The sequence below is a fragment of the Canis lupus genome, chromosome 18 (genome assembly GCF_011100685.1).
Source record: "Canis lupus familiaris isolate Mischka breed German Shepherd chromosome 18, alternate assembly UU_Cfam_GSD_1.0, whole genome shotgun sequence".
Taxonomy (NCBI): domain Eukaryota; kingdom Metazoa; phylum Chordata; class Mammalia; order Carnivora; family Canidae; genus Canis; species Canis lupus.
Window position 1 is genome coordinate 13,541,559 of NC_049239.1, and position 23,337 is coordinate 13,564,895.

A 23,337-nucleotide genomic window follows, 5' to 3' on the forward strand; every position below is an offset into this window, starting at 1 on the left:
AACAAAGTATTACCTGACCCAGAAGCTCCCCTCAGGTCTCCTAGTTTTTGCCAGGCACTCTCCGTTATGACAAGAGTATTCACTCATTTCTAATGACATAGATTCTTTTTAAATTTTTATTTTATGCAGATAAAATTTTCCATATTGTAAGTCTTATGTTTGCTGCCTGATACCTCTCACTCAACGTGTTTCTAAGAATCCTCTATATTGTTGCATGCATTTGTAGGTTATTATCAGTGTTGTAAAATGTTCCATTTTGTGAATATACCATAATATATTTATCCACCATATTATTGATGGGCATTTGGGTTATTTCATATTTTGAGCTATATTAAGTAATGCTCTTATGAGAAATCTGTCCATTTTTACTGGGAAAAAACCTGGGAATGGAAAATAGGTACTTGTAGTAGACAGAATTACATGCCTCATAGAGATTTGCATGTGTTACCTTAGGTGGCAGAAAGGATTTTGCAGATGTGATTTGTGGCTCTGAGATGGAAAGATTGTCCTGGATCATCTGGGTGGGCCCAGTATAATCACAGAGGCCTTTAGAAGGGTATGAGGAGCAGAAGAGTCAGAAGAGGAGATGTAACTATTGAAATAGAAGTTAGAGCTTGTAATACAACTGCTGGAAGGGGCCCACAAGCCAAGTGGTTTAGGCAGGTGGAGAAGTCAAGGAAAAACTCCTTTAGGACCATCAGAAAGAACATAGCCTGTTGATAACTTGATTTTGGCTTAGATCAGTTTTGTACTTCAGACCTCCAGATCTGCAAGATAATACATTTATATTGTTTTAAACCACCAAATTTATGGTAATTTGTCACAGCAGCTGTGGAAACTAGTATGTAATAGAGTTTACATATGGTCAGTTTGAATAGTTACTGCTGAAGAGTTTTCAAATGTTGCACCAATTTAAACTCTTTGAGGCAGTCTGCTTTTTCCTATATCCTTGTCAACACTTGGTATTGTTTGTGTTTTTTTTCCCTTTAACTATTCTGGTGGACATTTAGTCAAATCACATTGTAGTCTTAATTGTATTCCCCTAGTGATTAATGATACTCACTTTTTCCATATATTTATAGGCTATTTAGATAATGTTCTTTTTCAAAGTTTCTGTTCATTTCTATGGAACTATCTTACTGATTTATAAGATTTTGTTACATAATCTGATTTAACTGGTTTCTTTTATCCCCCTTTGGCAATCTAGTTGTACATATATAGGTTGATCATTTCACTTCATTCTGGGATTAGGATGGATTAAGGTAGTTGCAGTTTTAATAAGACTCAGTCTATCTCTAATTTTTCCTTTTCCTTGGGCATGCTTCTCCCAGGCTTTTAATTGAGAGGCTGGAGGGTCTTTGCCTCTTCATCCCTGAAATAATTGATTTTTTTTAAAGATTTTAATTTATTCATGAGAGACACACAGAGAGAGAGGCAGATTCACAGGCAGAGGGAGAGCAGGCTCCATGCAGGGAGCCTGATGCGGGACTTGATCCTGGGACTCCAGGATCATGACCTGAGCCAAAGGCAGACCCTTAACCACTGAGCCACCCAGGTGTCCCGAAATAATTGATTTTAATCTGCCATTCAGTGGTTTTCAGACAAGGCTCTTCAGCTTTCCGCTTCATGAAACTGCAGAATCTAGTGAACGTCTTCATAGGAAGGAAGACTTGCTTGTGTTTGTGGCATGATCTCTCCCCCATAGCTGGCCTTTGTTTCCTATGATATGTTTCCACAGTATGAAGGATAGTTTACCTCTGCCCTTTGAAGTTTTAGACCTACTTCCCCAGCTTCCCTTACAAGTCCATAACTAAGTAAATCTTCCATGGGACACTAGGGTTGAGAGTCCTTAAGCTTCAAAAATCTTCTATCCCATGAACCACTAAAAGCTCTGCTAGTTTCTTCTCCAGCATAGGAGAACCTCTGCTTGGTCCAAGCTTGAATTTATAAAAATATATATGGCTTCTTTAATTGTTACAGTGGGAGCCCTGATCTGTCTCCATTCTTCTCCACCCCCACCTCCACCCTCTGCTATTATTCCCAAGATACATTCCCAATGTGACTTTTCTGGTCCCTTCTTATCAGCACTCTTTTTTTTTTTTTTTTTCCTTTCTAATTTTTTATCTCTGTAGTGGAGTATTAGTTTGTGAATGAATCACGCTCTCCTCAGTACTTACAAGTACCTGAAACACGTGTCTCTATCCTCCCCCTCATCTGGATAACTCACATTAGTCTTCCCATTCTCAGTTGAGAAATGAAGTGTTCTTTTGATGTCTCCCTCCCCATACACATGCTCAGATATGGGTATGACATCCTCTGTCTGCTCCCCTAAAGCTCTTCTATGTCGCCAATGTAATTATCCCACTGTATCATAATGGCTCACCTCCTTGCTTGTCTGTATCTTTTACCAGGCTCTAGGAAAAGCTTATCTGTGTGCCTCTGTTCCATATTATGCTCCTGTCACAAAGCACAGTGTTCATTATATAAATGACATTCAGTTGAAATGGATGCCTAATGTGTTAAATTAATTTTTAAAGGCTTCAGGAATTCGGAAATCTGAGGAGGAAAAACTAAAAGGAAAAATACCTTTTATTAAAAGAATAATAAGCACTTACAAGCTAAATGAGATCCTATTGTAAAATACTCTTAGAAAGCAACAGTATGTATGTATGATACACAGGGACATGAAAGGATGGCACAAAAACATAGGGATGATTATCACAGGATAATAGAATATCAAATAATTTTTACCTTTTTCATTATACTTTTATATATATTTGATCCTTGCAGTGAACATTTTATGTCATCATTGATAAAATATGGAGCAGTTTTCGTTGAGGTAAAAGAAGAAAGCAAATATGAGATTCAGATATTTAATTAAGTCCTCCATGGGGATTTGTTGAATGCATAATGTGACCCAGTTGTTATGGAAATGGATAAAGTGCTCAGAATTGAAGAGTAGAGTGAAATAAGAAGAGCTCAGGGGAAAATATCCCCAGTTTACCTCAAATATCAGGATAAATTCCAAAGGGATCAAAGAATCAAATGTAAACTATGAATCCATTCAAGTGCTGGAAGAAAACATAATTAAGTTAGGAATAGAGAAAACTTCTCTGATTTAACATCCAGAAGCAATCATGAAAAGACTGATTATTTGACTATATTAAAAGTTGTACATGGCAGGAAAAAACCTTAAGCAGAATAAAAGGACAAGTGAAAACTTGAAAAATATAACTTACATCAAAGAAAAGATGCTAATATCCCAAATATAAAAAGATGTTAAGAAAAAGGCTAACAACCCTAAAAATAAATAAATATATATATATATATATATATATATATATATATATATATATATATATATATATACCTACCTTTTATTTGGAAAAGATGCTCAGTGTCCTCCATGACTCAAGAAATGCAAAATAAACATACATAGAGACACCATTTCTCATGTATCAAATAGGGATAAAATCAAAAAAGTTTAAAAACACACTCCGTTAATAATCTTGTGGAGAAATGTCCTTATACATTGTGAATTCAAATACAGACCTTATGGAGGGGAGTTCATGAGTATCTTAACAAAATCATGTAAGCATTTGCTTTCTTACTCAGCAATTCTCCTAAGGATCCATTCTACAGATGTACCAGCAAAACTGTGGAAAGGCGTATTCACAGGACTATTCATTGGATCATTATTTGGAATAAAAAAAACTGGAAGTAGCCCAAATCTTCATCACTTAGGTGATTAAACAAACTGGTGCATACATAGGATGTAATGCCATGCAGCTATTTCAAATAATGAGAAAAAGAGGCCAAAAACAAAACAAAAACCTGAATGAGGAATATATATATGCTACTATGGAATGATCTCTAAGATATATTAAGTTTAAAAAGTGGAGAAATATATGTGTAGTGTGCTCTTGTTTACCCAAGATATGGAGTGGTATAAATACACATTTTGGCTTATATTTTTAAGAAATGGAAGAATAAACCATAAAGTCCAGAAAAATGACTACCAAGAGTGGAAGAAGGGTTGTGTGTGAAGAATATATTGGAGAGACCAGGGATAGAAGCTAGACTTCTTTGAACGTACTTTGTTGTGTAGGTTTAACTTCGAAGTCATGTAAATATTTTATATAGTTATAAAATGGAATGAAAATGAAAAAAGAAATTACTAAATATCAAAAGTAAAATGGAAAATCTTAATGCAAATGTTTGTCCAGTTGGTGGCAAAACCATACAGAGAGGCACTCACATTTGACTTTTTACTTTACTCATTTGACTACTTTATAGTAATTGTTTTTTTGGCCTTCTTGGGATATATTGAAAGGACAGTGACAACTACCCCCCCAAAATCCCATGAGCTGTTTTCAGTAATCCTATTATTGATGGTAGTATTATTACTGTTTTTCTCAGACTGTTATGTGTGTTTTATGGAATGGTACTTGGTTCCTGTGAGGAAAGCTGGAAACTAGAAATATTTAGGGGGAGTGGAAGGTAAGAAGTTGGAAGGATTTTTTGGGTGACCTTTATTTTTTTCTGTGGGGTAATAATAAAGGTGGTCATCTTCATATTGTAAGTGGATTCAAAATGAACTAGTTAGTTTGGAGGAGAATATGTATGCTTTATATTCCTGCTAAAAGGGATGGTTGTGGGATAGAATGCATACCCAGTTGGTGGATTCTGTAACTTTGTGTTGCTGATATTATGGAAAAACAACTAAGAAACCTTCTACTGATCATAGCCAGTTATAGGCAAGCAGTTATTCTGTCCTAATTATATGGATATATAGTTTGCAGAAGGGGATAACCACAGGTGGTTTTGTTGTTGTTTTTTAAAGTCTGATTCTCCATTCAAAACTTCATGTTTTAGGCTTTGATTGGATTTTCTATTTAAAACTTGCATTTTAATATCTGTTTATCTTAAATAGGGCTTCTTTGAGTTTTAAAAAGGTCTGAATGAGAGAGGATGTTTGCAAATAATATATCTGATAAGGGGTTACTATCCAATATATATAAAGAACTCATACAACTTAGTACAAAAAATACTAATAAATCACCTAATTAAACATGGGCATAGACATTTTTCCAGAAGAAGGAATACCAACAGGTACGTGAAAAGATGCTCAGCATCATTAATCATCAGGGAAACGCAAATTAAAACCATAGTGAGCTATTACCTCACATCTGTCAGAATGGCTAGAATCAAAAAGACAAGAAATAAGAAGTGATTAGGATGTGGAGAAAAAGGAACCCTTTTACACTGTTGATGGGAATGTAAATTGGTGCAGCCACTGTGGAAAATATTGTGGAGGTTCCTCAAAAAAATTCAAAATAGAACTATATGATCTGGCAATTCTGCTTCTGGTACTTACCCAGGATTTTTAAAGATTTCTTTCTGCTACTGATTTCTAATACTTCGTATAACTTGAAAGTTTTTGTATCTATTTAGACTGTTTTATGGCATCAAATATTATTGATCTTCATATTGCACTTCAAAATGTGTACTTTGCTGTTTTGGATGAAGTATTATATAAATGTCAAGTGAATTTAGATATTGTTTAGGTTTTCTATATGCTTACTGACTTTCTGTGTACTGGATTTATCAGTTATTGCGAGAGAAGGAATTGAAATCTTTAGTTCTAATTGTTGATTTGCCTGTTTTCTTATAGATTAGATTTCAAAATATGTGATTCACATATCAAATGCAGTGATTAGTGTAAGAGAAAAATTACCTTTACTGGCATTATTTTAAAAAGCCTTATTAGAGTATATCTTCTACCATCATCATATATAAAAGAAAATTTATTTGCTACATTTTATTTTATTGTTTATCTTATCCATGTTATTTTTTTGCTTGGCAGCTTCTATGTTTTTGAAACAGGCATTTGAAGGAGAATACCCTAAATTATTACGTCTTTACAATGACTTATGGAAGCGTCTTCAACAATACAGCCAAAATATTCAAGGAAAGTTTAATGCAAGTGGAACTACAGACCTTTATGTTGACCTACAACAGATGGACGATGATACGCAAGACATATTCATACCAAAGAAGCCAGATTACGAGTATGTTGCTTAATCAAGCCTATTTGTTGTCATGATAAGGATTTTGTTACTGTTTTTATAATGAACTAGAAATTGGGAATATGTTAATCTTCTATATATTTATAATTATCATGATTTATATGTATACTGTAGAAGACTTTGGAACACTTAAATGAAGAAGTCAGATGTGATTCTTAGTTGAGCAGCCTGGTTCCTAACTGGAATCTGATGTAAAATATAGCACCACATAGGGTGAAGAGAAGCTAGGAGATGAGCATATGTGGTCACCATCTTTTAATTGGTAATATACCTGTCATTACATCAGATAGTACCATTGATAGACCACTGGCATAAATATGACATAAAAGTAACTAGTGTGTTCAGGAACTATAGAGGAAATAAATCTTATGCTGGGATAGCTTCTCAGTGTGGTAGGAAAAAACTGAGTATAGTCACAATTAAACCTCAAATCTCTTAGCTTATTCATAAAGTACAGTATATGTAGCCATATAGTTAGGTGCAACTTTGGAAAACAATATACCATCTCGTAAGTTTAAGCCATCCAACTTTCCTCCTAAATTGAAAAAGTATTATTTTCAAATTTCTCTTTGAACAACAAATCAATTGATTGGCTTGCACGTTTTCTTTAAAAACTAGAATCATGGGGATCCCTGGGTGGCTCAGCGGTTTAGCGCCTACCTTCAGCCCAGGGTGTGATCCTGGAGTCCTGGGATCGAGTCCCACGTCGGGCTCCTGGTACGGAGCCTGCTTCTCCCTCTGCCTGTGTCTCTGCCCCCCCCCCCCTCTCTCTCTCTCTCTATGTCTATCATGAATAAATAAATAAGATCTCTTTAAAAAAAAAAAACTAGAATCATTTATTGTGACAATAAATAAATAAATAAATAAATTGCTCAGATAACAGCAAATTCTTAACACGTACCTTGTAAAAAAAGATGTTAGGTGGATTTAAATATTTCTCTTTTAGTTTTTAGTTTTCTAAATACCTAGTGTATCCACCATTGTAAAAAGTTCTAGCTAATGAAATAACAGGATGTAGAAGTTTTCATTGGCAAAATAAATGGCATGACAGTAGGCTAGGAAGATAGACTGAAACTATATTGTTCTCTTCCATAACTCTTTTATGCTAAACTTGGAGATTAGATAAGAACTAATGAAGAAGGGCATGAGAACTAAACTCATCTCTTGATCTATAAAGATCTAGTCAGTTTTTAAGTATGTAAAATAGAATATATTATTCTATTTTTGGCTTAGTTCTATTTTTTATTTTTTTATTTGTTGGGGGGAGGAGTTCTATTTTTTAAATCCATATTCTTGCCCTTAAAAAGATCTGTAAGTATCCACAGCAAAAGGTGATAGTGGTTTGTCTCCAGGAGGTAGAATTTTTGTTTGGCATTTTGTGCTTTTCTTTAAAATTAAAAAGGAGTGGAGGGAGAGCAGTAAATTCAATGGAGAGAGAAAAAAATCAGGAAAAACCTGCTGTGTTTTGATTAATGGGATATTATTGTCAACTTCTGGAGGTCAAATTCAGTTAAGTAGTTGGTGGGGGAGAGGAGGTATGATCCATATACTTAAGAAGCCAAAAAATCATGAAGGTAATGAGGAAACAAATACAATGGGTTTTTTAATATTCTTTCAAGAAGTAAGGTAGAGAAGAAAACATAAATTTGACCATGTTAACTGAGCTAAAAGAAATTTGTTTTGTTTTATTTTTAGTAAAGATAGGGAGATTGGACAGTGTTTATAAATAGAAGTAGCTGGTGGAGAGAGAGATAGGAGATACAAGAAAGAAGTAATGAATGGGACAAGGCCCTAGAAGAATCAAAATAGTCAAGAAATAAGTAACTAGGTTAGCAATTTTTTTTTACCTTTTAGTATTCATGCTGTATTTTCAGTAGTGGTAATTGCTATGAAGAAAATAAGATAATGTGATAGCATACTTTATATAGTGTGATCAGGGAAGACATCTATGAGAAGGTGACATTTGATCTGAGATCTAAATCATGCCTAGATATGGAATGGTAGGTACAAAAGCATTGTTAGAATTGATGAAAGACAAAATGGGAGAAGATTGGGGTGACATTTCTGGGGTGACAATATGCCGTATTCCCCTGACTCACCAGTCACCAGTTACTCACCAGTGAAACTGGAGGAAAAAAGCCTCTTTTTTCCAAAACCTCTGAAAATGGTCCTAAAAGCAAATAACAAATGAAAAGTCATGTACTCAAAATCTATGAACATTCAGTAACAGTTCTGTAAGAGGTTGTGATCTTTGAACCAAGACTGTTTCCTCCCTTCCTTCTCCTTCTACCCGCTCAGCAAGGCATAGACTCCACTCAGACTGTAGCAGTCAAGAGCCAAGGGCCCCCTCTACGCCAACTCCCAACAGGAAGGCTTCCTTCCTAAGAGGAGCAGAACCTCAGCACTTCTCATCCTGCCCTCATTTCTGTAGCTGAGGCTAAGTTTCAAGCAAGTGAGATCAAGAGGTAGGGTGCTTCTTTAATTGTGCACAACCCTACTCAACAGGTAGAGTCTCTATCTTTTGGACTCTCTGAAAATACAATAAACTTCCCACTTTTAAAATAGTGGTTCCATGCCAAGAAAGGCAAGCTGAGAGGACCTCAGGCTGCTGGCCCCACACCCCACCACTAAGTTCCTAAAGTGAGATGTCACTCAGAGAAAGGCTTGCCATTTTCTCCACCTTTAGTCCCAGAGCTCTGGCACAAAAATTCTCCTTGGGGAAGAAGCAAGCAGTTAAAACCTTAACTGTATATTTCCTTGAAAGTAACTGACATCATTTGCAATAAGCCTGGGAAAGCTTAAAGCTGAGGACATTCTCAGAAGCAGTGGAGGTTATGGTGAAGGTTATGATAAGGAAGATACAGACTATACTATAGGCCAACTAGCTCCTAGGAGAGATCTGTGGAATAAGACAACTGAAAGGAGTTCTTGGAGATCAGAACAAATATCAACATGACCTCAGAAATTATTTTATCAAAGGAGCTACAATTAGATTGGATTAGCTTGTAAAGGAATTTATGGTCTATTGAAAACAATAGAGCAATCTGCAGCAGCTGAGTGTAGTCCAAGAAAGAGGGGTAATGGAACCCTATCAGGTCCCACTGTTCTCCCTGGGTGACTATGGGCATACCCAAAGCTATGCCTCTCTAACAAAGGTTTCACACTGCAGGGGAGAAATAGACTTCACTAAAATAATCTAGCTAGTCACTAAACAAGCAAATAACAATAACAAGCTAGAGGTACAGAGATCTAGCATATTATCTGAAATGTCCAGTTTCTAACAAAAATAATGAGACATACAAAGAAATCAAAGAAATAAGAGTATGGCCCAAACACTAGGAAAGCAAACAAACAAGCAACAGAGACTGCTTATTCACAGAGAGTGAATGAACATTCAGGTTTAATAGACTAAGGCTTCAAATTAGTCATTAGAAATATGTTCACAGAACTAAAGGAAAGCATGATTAAAGGACTATATGATGACAATGATGCATCAAAAGAGAATATCAATAAAAAGATGAACATTATAAAAAAGAATCAAGTAGAAATGCTGGAGTTGAATAGTTAGGTAAACTAAAATTTTTAAAAATCACTGGAAGGACTCAACAGTAGAATTGACTGGCATTAAAAAAGCCAACTGGAAACTAGATTTGTGTAGGCCTAAGAACAGATAGGAAAAAAAATGAAGAAAAATGAACAGAGCCTCAGAGAAATGTAATTAACAATTAAACATATGTAATGGGAGTGCCACAGTAAGAGGAGAGAGAAAGGAGAAGAAAAAATATTCAAAGAAAGAATGGCTGAAAACTTCCCAAATTTATTGAAAAACAACATATACACCCAGGACGCTCAACAAACTCCAAGTAGGATAAACACATAAAGACCACAAACAGACACATCATAGTAAAAGTGTTCAAAGTGAAGGACAAGGAGAAAATATTCAGAGCAGGCAAAGAAAAACTACTTCCCACTTACAAGGGAACCCCAAAAGATTTATGGCTCACTTCTCAGCAGAAACAAAGGAGGCTAGAAGATGGTGGACTCAAAGTGCTTTAGGAAAGAAACTGAACCAACTATCCTATATCCAGTAAAGCTGTTGTTCGTGATGAAGAGAAGTAAAGACTTACCTAGATAAATAAAAACTGGGGGAATTTGTTGCTAGCAGACCTAACTTGCAAAAAATATTATAGGAGGTTCTTCAGACCAAAACCAAGTAATTTCAGTTAATAACTCAAATACACATAAACAAAAAGTACCAGTAAAGAAATTATAAAAAATATTATAAATGCATGTTTTCTCCTTTATTGTCTTAACTGATTTAAAGTGTAGTTGTATAAAACATGTATAGAATATATTGTTGGGCTTATAACATGTAGAAATGTAATGTGTATGTATAAATTTTCCAAAACAGCATAGAGGAGGTAGCTATAATGTGCTATGGAAACAATGACAGATGGTTGACTGATAATTATAACAACTTATTGTTGGATTTTTAATATTAATAGACTTGCTGCTATATATAGCAGTAATACCACCAAAGATAAAATACTTAAGAAGAAATTGAAGATCTAAATAAATTGAAAACATTTCATGTTCACGGATCACAAGATTTAACATTGTTAGGATAGCAGTATTTCCAAAACGGATCTACAGATTCACCTAGGTTGCTGTCAGAATCGCAGCTGACTTCTCTGTAGAAAGTAACAACCTGGCAGAGGAGGGGCAAGACGGCGGAAGAGTAGGGTCTCCAAATCACCTGTCCCCACCAAATTACCTAGAAAACCTTCAAATTTTCCTGAAAATCTATGAATTCGGCCTGAGAATTAAAGAGAGAACACCTGGAATGCTACAGTGAGAAGAGTTCGCGCTTCTACCAAGGTAGGAAGACGAGGAAAAAGAAATAAAGAAACAAAAGGCCTCCAAGGGGGAGGGGCCCCGCGAGGAGCCGGGCTGAGGCCGGGGCGAGTGTCCCCAGGACAGGAGAGCCCCGTCCCGGAGGAGCAGGAGCTGAACCAACCTTCCCGGGAGGAAAGGCCTCGCAGGGAGTTGGAGCAGGACCCAGGAGGGCGGGGATGCCCTCGGGCTCCCTGGGACAATAACAGAGCAACTGCGCGCCCAGGAGAGTGCGCCGAGCTCCCTAAGGGCTGCAGCGCGCACGGCGGGACCCGGAGCAGCTCGGAGGGGCTCGGGCGGCGGCTCCGCGGAGGGGGCTGCGGGGCGGGAGCGCGAATCCAACAGCGCAGGCTCCGGAGCACAGGGCGCCGGGACACAGCCCAGGATCCCGCCTCCCCCGGGACAGGCAGAGGCCGGGAGGGCCAAGGACAGCGAGGACGCTCCTGCCCCGAGCTCAGCAGATCAGCGGCCCCGCCCCGGAGCCTCCAGGCCCTGCAGACGGAGAGCTCTGGAGCTACTGCCGGGGCTGACTTCAGGGCTCCAGAGCTGGCCCCGCCACTGCAGTTGTTCCTCCTGGGGCCTCACGGGGTAAACAACCCCCACTGAGCCCTGCACCAGGCAGGGGGCAGAGCAGCTCCCCCAAGTGCTAACACCTGAAAATCAGCACAAAACACCCCTCCCCCAGAAGACCAGCTAGACCGACAAGTTCCAGGGGAAGTCAAGGGACTTAAAGTATACAGAATCAGAAGATACTCCCCTGTGTTTTTGTTGTTGTTGTTGTTGTTTTGTTTTGTTTTGTTTCGGTTTGTTTTGCTTTTTGATTTGTTTCCTTCCCCCACCCTTTTTTTTCCTTTCTTTTTCTTTCTCTTTTTCTTTTTTTTTTCTTCCTTTTTTCTTTTTTCTCTTTCTCTTTTCTTTCCTTCTTTCTCTCCTTTCTTTTTTTCCTTTTCCCAATACAACTCGTTTTTGGCCACTGTGCACTGAGCAAAATGACTAGAAGGAAAACCTCACCTCAAAAGAAAGAATCAGAAACAGTCCTCTCTCCCACAGAGTTACAAAATCTGGATTACAATTCAATGTCAGAAAGCCAATTCAGAAGCACTATTATACAGCTACTGGTGGCTCTAGAAAAAAGCACAAAGGACTCAAGAGACTTCATGACTGCAGAATTTAGAGCTAATCAGGCAGAAATTAAAAATCAATTGAATGAGATGCAATCCAAACTAGAAGTCCTAACGACGAGGGTTAACGAGGTGGAAGAACGAGTGAGTGACATAGAAGACAAGTTGACGGCAAAGAGGGAAACTGAGGAAAAAAGAGACAAACAATAAAAAGACCATGAAGATAGATTAAGGGAAATAAACGACAGCCTGAGGAAGAAAAACCTACGTTTAATTGGGGTTCCCGAGGGCGCCGAAAGGGACAGAGGGCCAGAATATGTATTTGAACAAATTCTAGCTGAAAACTTTCCTAATCTGGGAAGGGAAACAGGCATTCAGATCCAGGAAATAGAGAGATCCCCCCCTAAAATCAATAAAAACCGTTCAACACCTCGACATTTAATAGTGAAGCTTGCAAATTCCAAAGATAAAGAGAAGATCCTTAAAGCAGCAAGAGACAAGAAATCCCTGACTTTTATGGGGAGGAGTATTAGGGTAACAGCAGACCTCTCCACAGAGACCTGGCAGACCAGAAAGGGCTGGCAGGATATATTCAGGGTCCTAAATGAGAAGAACATGCAACCAAGAATACTTTATCCAGCAAGGCTCTCATTCAAAATGGAAGGAGAGATAAAGAGCTCCCAAGACAGGCAGAAACTGAAAGAATATGTGACCTCCAAACCAGCTCTGCAAGAAATTTTAAGGGGGACTCTTAAAATTCCCCTTTAAGAAGAAGTTCAGTGGAACAATCCACAAAAACAAGGACTGAATAGATATCATGATGACACTAAACTCATATCTCTCAATAGTAACTCTGAACGTGAACGGGCTTAATGACCCCATCAAAAGGCGCAGGGTGTCAGACTGGATAAAAAAGCAGGACCCATCTATTTGCTGTCTACAAGAGACTCATTTTAGACAGAAGGACACCTACAGGTTGGAGAACCATTTACCATTCGAATGGTCCTCAAAAGAAAGCAGGGGTAGCCATCCTTATATCAGATAAACTAAAATTTACCCCGAAGACTGTAGTGAGAGATGAAGAGGGACACTATATCATACTTAAAGGATCTATCCAACAAGAGGACTTAACAATCCTCAATATATATGCCCCGAATGTGGGAGCTGCCAAATATACAAATCAATTATTAACCAAAGTAAAGAAATACTTAGATAACAATACACTTATACTTGGTGACCTCAATCTAGCTCTTTCTATACACGATAGGTCTTCTAAGCACAACATCTCCAAAGAAACGAGAGCTTTAAATGATACACTGGACCAGATGGATTTCACAGATATCTACAGAACTTTACATCCAAACTCAACTGAATACACATTCTTCTCAAGTGCACATGGAACTTTCTCCAGAATAGACCACATACTGGGTCACAAATCGGGTCTGAACCGATACCAAAAGATTGGGATCGTCCCCTGCATATTCTCAGACCATAATGCCTTGAAATTAGAACTAAATCACAACAAGAAGTTTGGAAGGACCTCAAACACGTGGAGGTTAAGGACCATCCTGCTAAAAGATGAATGGGTCAACCAGGAAATTAAGCAAGAATTAAAAAGATTCATGGAAACTAATAAGAATGAAGATACAACTGTTCAAAATCTTTGGGATGCAGCAAAAGCAGTCCTAAGGGGGAAATACATCGCAATACAAGCATCCATTCAAAAACTGGAAAGAACTCAAATAGAAAAGCTAACCTTACACATAAAGGAGCTAGAGAAAAAACAGCAAATAGATCCTACACCCAGGAGAAGAAGAGAGTTAATAAAGATTCGAGCAGAACTCAACGAAATCGAGACCAGAAGAACTGTGCAACAGATCAACAGAACCAGGAGTTGGTTCTTTGAAAGAATTAATAAGATAGATAAACCATTAGCCAGCCTTATTAAAAAGAAGAGAGAGAAGACTCAAATTAACAAAATCATGAATGAGAAAGGAGAGATCACTACCAACACCAAGGAAATACAAACGATTTTAAAAACATATTATGAACAGCTATACACCAATAAATTAGGCAATCTAGAAGAAATGGACGCATTCCTGGAAAGCCACAAACTACCAAAACTGGAACAGGAAGAAATAGAAAACCTGAACAGGCCAATAACCAGGGAAGATTGAAGCAGTCATCAAAAACCTCCCAAGGCACAAGAGTCCCAGGGGAATTCTATCAAACGTTTAAAGAAGAAATCATACCTATACTCCTAAAGCTGTTCGGAAAGATAGAAAGAGATGGAGTACTTCCAAATTCGTTCTATGAGGCCAGCATCACCTTAATTCCAAAACCAGACAAAGACCCCACCAAAAAGGAGAATTACAGACCAATATCCCTGATGAACTTGGATGCAAAAATTCTCAATAAGATACTAGCCAATAGGATCCAACAGTACATTAAGAAAATTATTCACCATGACCAAGTAGGATTTATCGCCAGGACACAAGGCTGGTTCAACACTTGTAAAACAATCAATGTGATTCATCATATCAGGAAGAGAAAAACCAAGAACCATATGATCCTCTCATTAGATGCAGAGAAAGCATTTGACAAAATACAGCATCCATTTCTGATCAAAACTCTTCAGAGTGTAGGGATAGAGGGAACATTCCTCAACATCTTAAAAGCCATCTATGAAAAGCCCACAGCAAATATCATTCTCAATGGGGAAGCACTGGGAGCCTTTCCCCTAAGATCAGGAACAAGACAGGGATGTCCACTCTCACCACTGCTATTCAACATAGTACTAGAAGTCCTAGCCTCAGCAGACAACAAAAAGACATTAAAGGCATTCAAATTGGCAAAGAAGAGTCAAACTCTCCCTCTTCGCTGATGACATGATACTGTACCTAGAAAACCCAAAAGTCTCCACCCCAAGATTGCTAGAACTCATACAGCAATTTGGTAGCGTGGCAGGATACAAAATCAATGCCCAGAAATCAGTGGCATTTCTATACACTAACAATGAGACTGAAGAAAGAGAAATTAAGGAGTCAATCCCATTTACAATTGCACCCAAAAGCATAAGATACCTAGGAATAAACCTAACCAAAGATGTAAAGGATCTATACCCTCAAAACTATAGAACACTTCTGAAAGAAATTGAGGAAGACACAAAGAGATGGAAAAATATTCCATGCTCATGGATTGGCAGAATTAATATTGTAAAAATGTCAATGTTACCCAGGGCAATATACACGTTTAATGCAATCCCTATCAAAATACCATGGACTTTCTTCAGAGAGTTAGAACAAATTATTTTAAGATTTGTGTGGAATCAGAAAAGACCCCGAATAGCCAGGGGAATTTTAAAAAAGAAAACCATATCTGGGGGCATCACAATGCCAGATTTCAGGTTGTACTACAGAGCTGTGGTCATCAAGACAGTGTGGTACTGGCACAAAAACAGACACATAGATCAGTGGAGCAGAATAGAGAACCCAGAAGTAGACCCTGAACTTTATGGTCAACTAATATTTGATAAAGGAGGAAAGACTATCCATTGGAAGAAAGACAGTCTCTTCAATAAATGGTGCTGGGAAAATTGGACATCCACATGCAGAAGAATGAAACTAGACCACTCTCTTTCACCATACACAAAGATAAACTCAAAATGGATGAAAGATCTAAATGTGAGACAAGATTCCATCAAAATCCTAGAGAAGAACACAGGCAACACCCTTTTTGAACTCGGCCACAGTAACTTCTTGCAAGATACATCCACGAAGGCAAAAGAAACAAAAGCAAAAATGAACTATTGGGACTTCGCCAAGATAAGAAGCTTTTGCACAGCAAAGGATACAGTCAACAAAACTAAAAGACAACCTACAGAATGGGAGAAGATATTTGCAAATGACATATCAGATAAAGGGCTAGTTTCCAAGATCTATAAAGAACTTACTAAACTCAACACCAAAGAAACAAACAATCCAATCATGAAATGGGCAAAAGACATGAAGAGAGATCTCACAGAGGAAGACATAGACATGGCCAACATGCACATGAGAAAATGCTCTGCATCACTTGCCATCAGGGAAATACAAATTAAAACCACATGAGATACCACCTCACACCAGTGAGAATGGGGCAAATTAACAAGGCAGGAAACCACAAATGTTGGAGAGGATGCGGAGAAAAGAGAACCCTCTTACACTGTTGGTGGGAATGTGAACTGGTGCAGCCACTCTGGAAAACTGTGTGGAGGTTCCTCAAAGAGTTAAAAATAGACCTGCCCTATGACCCAGCAATTCCACTGTTGGGGATTTACCCCAAAGATACAGATGCAATGAAACGCCAGGACACCTGCACCCCGATGTTTATAGTAGCAATGGCCACAATAGCCAAACTGTGGAAGGAGCCTCGGGGTCCATCGAAAGATGAGTGGATAAAGAAGATGTGGTTTATGTATACAATGGAATATTACTCAGCTATTAGAAATGACAAATACCCACCATTTGCTTCAACGTGGATGGAACTGGAGGGTATTATGCTGAGTGAAGTAAGTCGGAGAAGGACAAACATTATATGTTCTCATTCATTTGGGGAATATAAATAATAGTGAAAGGGAATATAAGGGAAGGGAGAAGAAATGTGTGGGAAATATCAGAAAGGGAGACAGAACGTAAAGACTGCTAACTCTGGGAAACGAACTAGGGGTGGTAGAAGGGGAGGAGGGCGGGGGGTGGGAGTGAATGGGTGACGGGCACTGGGGGTTATTCTGTATGTTGATAAATTGAACACCAATAAAAAATAAAAAAAAAAAAGAAATGTATATGTATATATTTTTACCACACACACACACACAAAAAGAAAGTAACAACCTGATTCTAAAGTTTATATGGAATTGCAAGGTACTTAGAATAACCAAACTAGTTTTCAAGAAAAAAAAAAAATACAGTAAGAGTCATGCTTCCCAATTGCAAAACTTAATACGGAGCAATGGTAATCAAGATGATATGGCACTGGCACAAGGAGAGACATATTGATCAATGGAATAGAATCGAGAGTCCAAGGATGCCTAGGTGGTTTAGCCAGTTACGTGGCTGCCTTCAGCCCAGGTCATAATCCCGGGGTTCTGGGATGGAACCCTGAGTCAGGCTCCCTACTCAGTGGGGCATCTGCTTCCCCTCTCCCTTTGTCCCTCCCGTGCATGTGTGTTCTGTCCTTCTCCCCCCACCTCAAATAAATAATTAAAGTCTTTTAAAAAAAATAATTGAGAGTCCAGAAAAAAGCCATATATCAGTGGTCAGCTGCTTTTCAAAAAGCTTGTTAAGAGCATTCAATGGGGAAAGAAAACTCTTTTTGACAAATGATGGTAAGACAACTGGATAGTTTCATTCTAAAGGATAAAGCTGGAACCTTACCTCACACCATATATAAAAAAATAACTCAAAGTGGATCAAAAAACTAAATGCAGGGCAGCCCTGATGTCTCAGTGGTTTAGCACCGCCTTCGGCCCAGGACGTGATCCTGGAGACCTGAGATCAAGTCCTGCATCGGGCTTCCTGCGTGGAACCTGCTTCTCCCTCTGCCTGTGTCTCTGCCTGCCTCTCTCTCTCTCTCTCTCTCTCTCTCTCTCTCTGTGTCTCATGAATAAATAAATAAAATCTTAAAAAAAAAAAACTAAATGTAAGATCAAAAATATAAAACAGAAGAAAATATAGAGGCAAGTCTAGATGACTTAGGATCTGCCAAAGAACTCTTAGCTATGACCTGCAAAGCTTGAGCAACCAAAGAAAAAAATGTATATATTGGACTATTTGACATATTAAAACTTTTGTACTTCAAAAGATACTATCAAGACTGAGAGAAAATATTTGCAGCTCCTGTATCTGTCAGCAGACTTGTATGTAGAATACGGAAGAGACCTTTGAATTCAAGAATAATAGACAATTTACCCAATTAAAAAATGGAAGAAGGCTCTGAGTAGACATATCTTCAAAGAACATAGAAAGATGGCCTATAAACACATGAAAATATCCTTACCATTAGGAAAATGCAAATCAGAATCACAGTGAGTTACTACTTTACACCCCTAGCATGCCTTTATCAAAAAGATAACAAGCGTTGGCAAAGATGTGGAGCAATGAGAACCCTCATACGTTGCTGGTAGAAATCTAAAATGACACAGGTCTTTGGAAATCATTTTGTAGTTATTTAAACTATTAAAGCCAGTTAGCATATGACCCAACAATGCTACTCCTAGGCATATGCGTAGACAAGTTAAAACATGTTTGGGGAGGGTGGAATCAGGAGTTATTGTTTAATGGATATAGTTCCTGTATGGGAGGATGAAAAAGTTCTGGAGATGGATGGTGGTAATGGTTGCACAATCAAGAAGGGATGTACTTAATACCACTGAACTGTACACTTTAAAAATGGCTAAAATGGTAAGCTTTGTTATATGTATTTTCTCACAAAACAAAACATTAAACAGATTTTTTAGTGTTTACACAAATTTGTAACAAATGTTTGTAGCAGCATTATTCATAGTAGCCAGAAGATAGAAAGAACCCAAATATCCATTAGCAAATAGGTAAAATACAGTGGTTTATCCATACAATGGAATACTATTCAGCCATAAAAAGGAATGAAGTACCAATACTTGCTACAATGTAAATAGACCTTGAAAACATTATGCTGAGTGAATGGAGCCAGTCACAGAAAACAGGTACTGTTTGATCCCATTCATATGAAAGTCTAGAATAGCAAAATCTAATAAAAATTAGATCAGTATTAGCAGTGGCTCAGAGTTGGGGATGGAGTGAGAAGTAAAAGTGTTTATAGCTGAAGGATATGAAGTTTCTTTTTGAGGTGATGAAAATGTTCTAAAACAACACGGTGATGGTTGCCCATATCTGTGACTATACTGAAATCCATTAAGTTGTACATTTTTAAAAATGGTTGAATTGAATGAATTCTCTCAATAAAGCAGTTTTTTAAGAAAGGATGGGAAGAGCAGTAGATTCAGTTCTTAAAAGTTTTAATATGGATGAAGGAATAAAGCTACTTCTTTCTTTGAGATAATAGGACAATCACAGAGAGTAGATGAAGTCACAGAGGGGGAAAAAAGCCACAGAAGTCTGAGTTGATGAAGGTCATTGCCAGTGGTTTGGTCTTAGAGTAAAATAGAGGAGAAAGGTCTATAGCGAGCAAGGGGCTGCAAATGTAGAATTTCAGTTTAATACCTTGCACTTAGAGTCTCTTGAAATTAAAGGTTTTACATAAATGTATAATAGATACAATTTACTTTTTCCTCTGCAATATGTGGGTAACTTAGCAGCAGATATAGAGATCATCTAAATAAGCAATTCTTAGAGATTTGAAAGGAAGGTGAATTAGAGAAATCAGGATGCTAATAGTTGAAAGAGTTGACTGTGGATAGAGAAGGACAGACCTAGTAGACTGATGGAGGGTGAGTCAGAAAGGGTTCCATAGCACTGATCACAGTAAGGTCTAAGAGAAAGTTCTTTTGAGTAAAATCTAGCACCTTTATTGACACACAAAGCCTGGCATGATATGTTCCATCTGTTTTCTCTTTGACTTCATCTTGCAATACTCTCCTGGCATTTGTGTGCTCTGCTCCTCAAAGTTTGTGGCAAACCAAGTCAGATGTGGTCCCTCCTCAGGGCCTTTGCGTTTCCTATTTTGCCTGGAAAGCTCTTATCCTGAAAGTCTCTAACACTTTGCTCCCTCTTTCCCTTCAGTTCTGCTCAGCAAACCTTCCCTTATTATCCAAAATAGGATGAACACATTCTTTCTGGCTTGCTTGCTTCATTTTTCTCTTGAGACTTACAACTCTCATATTCCATATTTATAAAACAGTTAACAATTTGTATTTCTTTTTTTGTGTGTGTCTTTGTCATTAGCAACCTTAAGTTTCTCATTAGTAAACTTTAGGAGGACAGGGAATTTTAATTGACTGACTTCACTACTATATTTCCCACACCTAGGAATTACCTGGCAAATTGTAGAGACTTAATAGTATTTGTAGGAGTGAAGGAGATAGGGACAGTGGGAGTATGAAAGGTTCTCAAGCTCTGAGATCTTAAAAGTAGAGTAGTTCAAAATGATGACTCAAATAGGGGAGCTCCCTAGAAAAGCTAAAATAAAAGTAGATTCCTCATACAGGATGGATTTTAAGAAAGCTATCAGTTTTGGCATTGTAGTCACCAAGGATCTTTAGTACAGATCTGAAGACAGGAAGAATGTTAGTACTTAAAACTCAGAACTGAAATATCTGCAGAAGAGGAGAGGCTTCCTAAGGTCAGTAAATGACAGAAGCAAAAATAGCAAAGACATTTAAATAGATGGCAGGGTCTTCAATAGAGGGTTGCCTCAGGCCGATTTAGGTACGGTCCTCCCTGTTTGCATTGTGTTCTGTCTTCACCTATTACAGATATCACTATAGTTAGCCCTTTACCTGCTCATTTCTCCATTGCATTGTAAAGTACTTGTAATCTACATCTTCCCAGCACTTAACAGGGCCTGGTACATAGTATTCTCAGTAAATACGTGCTGAGGGAAATACTTACTGAATGAAAATGCTAAGAGATAACTATGGAATTATAATGTACAAGCCAAGAGCATTGTGACCTCTAGGGCTTGTAGATGACCAGAAAGGGTGGGGAAAGGAGAAAGCAAGGTTTCATAAATTATATGATAGAGCAAGTCCAATGTTTTCAAGGTTGACATTTAGAATGAAGGGGGATTTATTTAAGAAAAAGACAATGGAAGGGCTGGTAGAAGGATTATAAACAGGGACGATATGAGAGATAGGGAGTTAATTATAAGAATAAGAGAGCAGGGATCCCTGGGTGGCTCAGCGGTTTAGTGCCTGCCTTTGGCCCAGGGTGTGATCTGGAGTCCCGGGATTGAGTCCCACATCGGGCTTCCTGCCTGGAGCCTGCTTCTCCCTCTGCCTGTGTGTGTGTGTGTGTGTGTCTCTCTCTCTGTGTGTCTCTCATGAGTAAATAAATAAAATCTTTAAAAAAAAAAAGAAGAATAAGAAAGCAGATGGAAATGATGGTTATAGAGACATTTGATATAATTGCCAAAAGAAAAATAGAAGACCCAATAGTGGGACTGCTGACTGTAATTGGACAATTACTGCTGACAAGTAATTGGAGGCATGGGAAGAGTAAGAAGGAAAGAGTAAGAAGGAAAGATGTGTGTAGTAGGCTAAGTTCTGGTTTGTGAAGAATGTTGTGAAACAAATGAGCTTAGAACTCCAATTGGGGGGCATCTGGTTGGCTCAGTGGTTGAGCATCTGCCTTTGGCTCAGGGTGTGATCCTGGGGTCCTGGGATTGAGTCCCTCATAGGGCTCCCCACAGGGAGCCTGCTTCTCCCTCTGCCTATGTCTCTGCCTCTCCAATTGGGAGGATTTATGTGATTGTTGCACTTTCACAAACACTGTATTTTGTCCCTGTTCTGTTAGTTTGGCATGGGAAGGCTGATAAAAGCCTGGACCTTGTGCACCTCCCTCTCCAGGAGTTCTGTGGGAAATGAGTTGAGTTAGTGGAGCAGATTTCTGTATACTTGGCTTTCTTGTGAAACTTTGATATAAAAACTGGATTTCCTAAGCAAAGACATAACCCCATTCGAATTAGTAAGATTTTACATTGTTATTCTTTTCATTTCAAATGACAGACTATGGTAAATGCTGGCTTATATTGTATTTATACATATGACTTATGTATGAATTAATACATTTAGTTCTTAGTAAAGGTTTAGTTATGAAGTATACTTTTTAAACAAAATTCTTCTTTTTGTTCATATAGTTATGTTTTTATATAGAAGATAGGTTTTTTTTTTAAGGTTTTATTTATTTATTCATGAGAGACACAGAGAGAAGGCAGAGACATAGGCAGAGGGAGAAGCAGATTCCCTTTCTGGGGACCTGATGTGGGACTCGATCCCAGGACCCCGGGATCACGACCTGAGCCAAAGGCAGATGTTCAACTGCTGAGCCTCCCAGGTATCCCTAGAAGATAGGTTTTTAAGTAAGATATTTATAGCCCAATAAAATAGCATTTAGTTTTGTATGATCTGAATTCAGTTTTAATATATTTTGTTTCCACAGCCCAGAAAAGGCTTTGAAAGACTCACTGCAACCCTATGAAGCTGCTTATTTATCAAAATCTTTATCTCGACTCTTTGATCCTATCAACTTGGTTTTTCCCCCTGGTGGTCGCAATCCTCCTTCTGCAGATGAACTTGAAGGTATCATTAAAACTATAGCAAGGTATGTATTTTTATATAATGGCATGCTGTAAAAGGCCTGCCACATTTGTTAGTGATGTTTTGATTTGCTTCAAATGAATTCAAGTAATTAATCCTGCAGTTAAATCAAGAGTTTTGCAATGAATCAGTGCACATACAGTACGTACTTAAGATTCCAATTGATAAAACCATTTAAGTGCATTTGAAAGATAGCTTATTATAATTATTCTATATCTCATCAAGGATACCAAATAAACCTAATTTTTATTCCATAGTAAATAATATTATACAGTAAAGTAATCATAAAAATAATTTTACATATTGAGAAGTTAAAGCATAGAGCTTAGTGTTTTTATCTTAAATCCATAAAGTGCTTCATGGCATACACAGGATTATAATCTTGATTCGCCTACTTGAACCTATTTTGAGCTTTCTAAGTGAATGTGACAGCTTTTAAAACTCTCAGAAGGTAAGGTATCCTCGTACAGGTGCCACCTGAATGCTTGCAGACAGTGTAATTATACTGTTGCCTTAGACATTTACAGTTACCCAGATTAATTTGATGTTAAGACTATCTCATTTCCTGTCACAGCTAACAAGTTGTCATAACAGTAGGTCTGTGCATTTGTAGGTGAACATTTTAAGAAACAAAAATAGTAGTTAGGCAATATACGACCAAAGTGTAGAACTGTCTAGATTGTTTTAGACTATACAAATTTGAAGATGGTGACTTGGAGCCATGTAAAGTAGGACTAAGAAGCCACAGGTATAATGTCTGTGAGCATATATCCAGCTGTAAACATACCTATATGGTGTTGAAATTGCTGTGCATCCTGATCTTGAATCTTTACACAATTATCATGACCTTCCAAAGTCCTGACTCTAGATTTTTTTACTGTAATATCTCTGTTATCCGTTCTGTATGGTAGTGACAAGAAGAGTCTTAGATTCAACTTGATCT

General features: G+C 37.9%; 1 protein-coding gene across 1 annotated transcript in view; it reads left to right on the forward strand.

Annotated features, from left to right (window-relative positions):
- The window catches only part of COG5 (component of oligomeric golgi complex 5), a 298,141-nt gene that overhangs the window by 215,965 nt on the left and 58,839 nt on the right, over nucleotides 1-23,337 (forward strand). Inside the window, exons 12-13 of the mRNA XM_038562706.1 lie at nucleotides 5,867-6,071; nucleotides 22,237-22,398. Of these exons, the coding sequence (XP_038418634.1) occupies nucleotides 5,867-6,071; nucleotides 22,237-22,398 (367 nt within the window). The remainder of the gene's footprint in view (nucleotides 1-5,866; nucleotides 6,072-22,236; nucleotides 22,399-23,337) is intronic.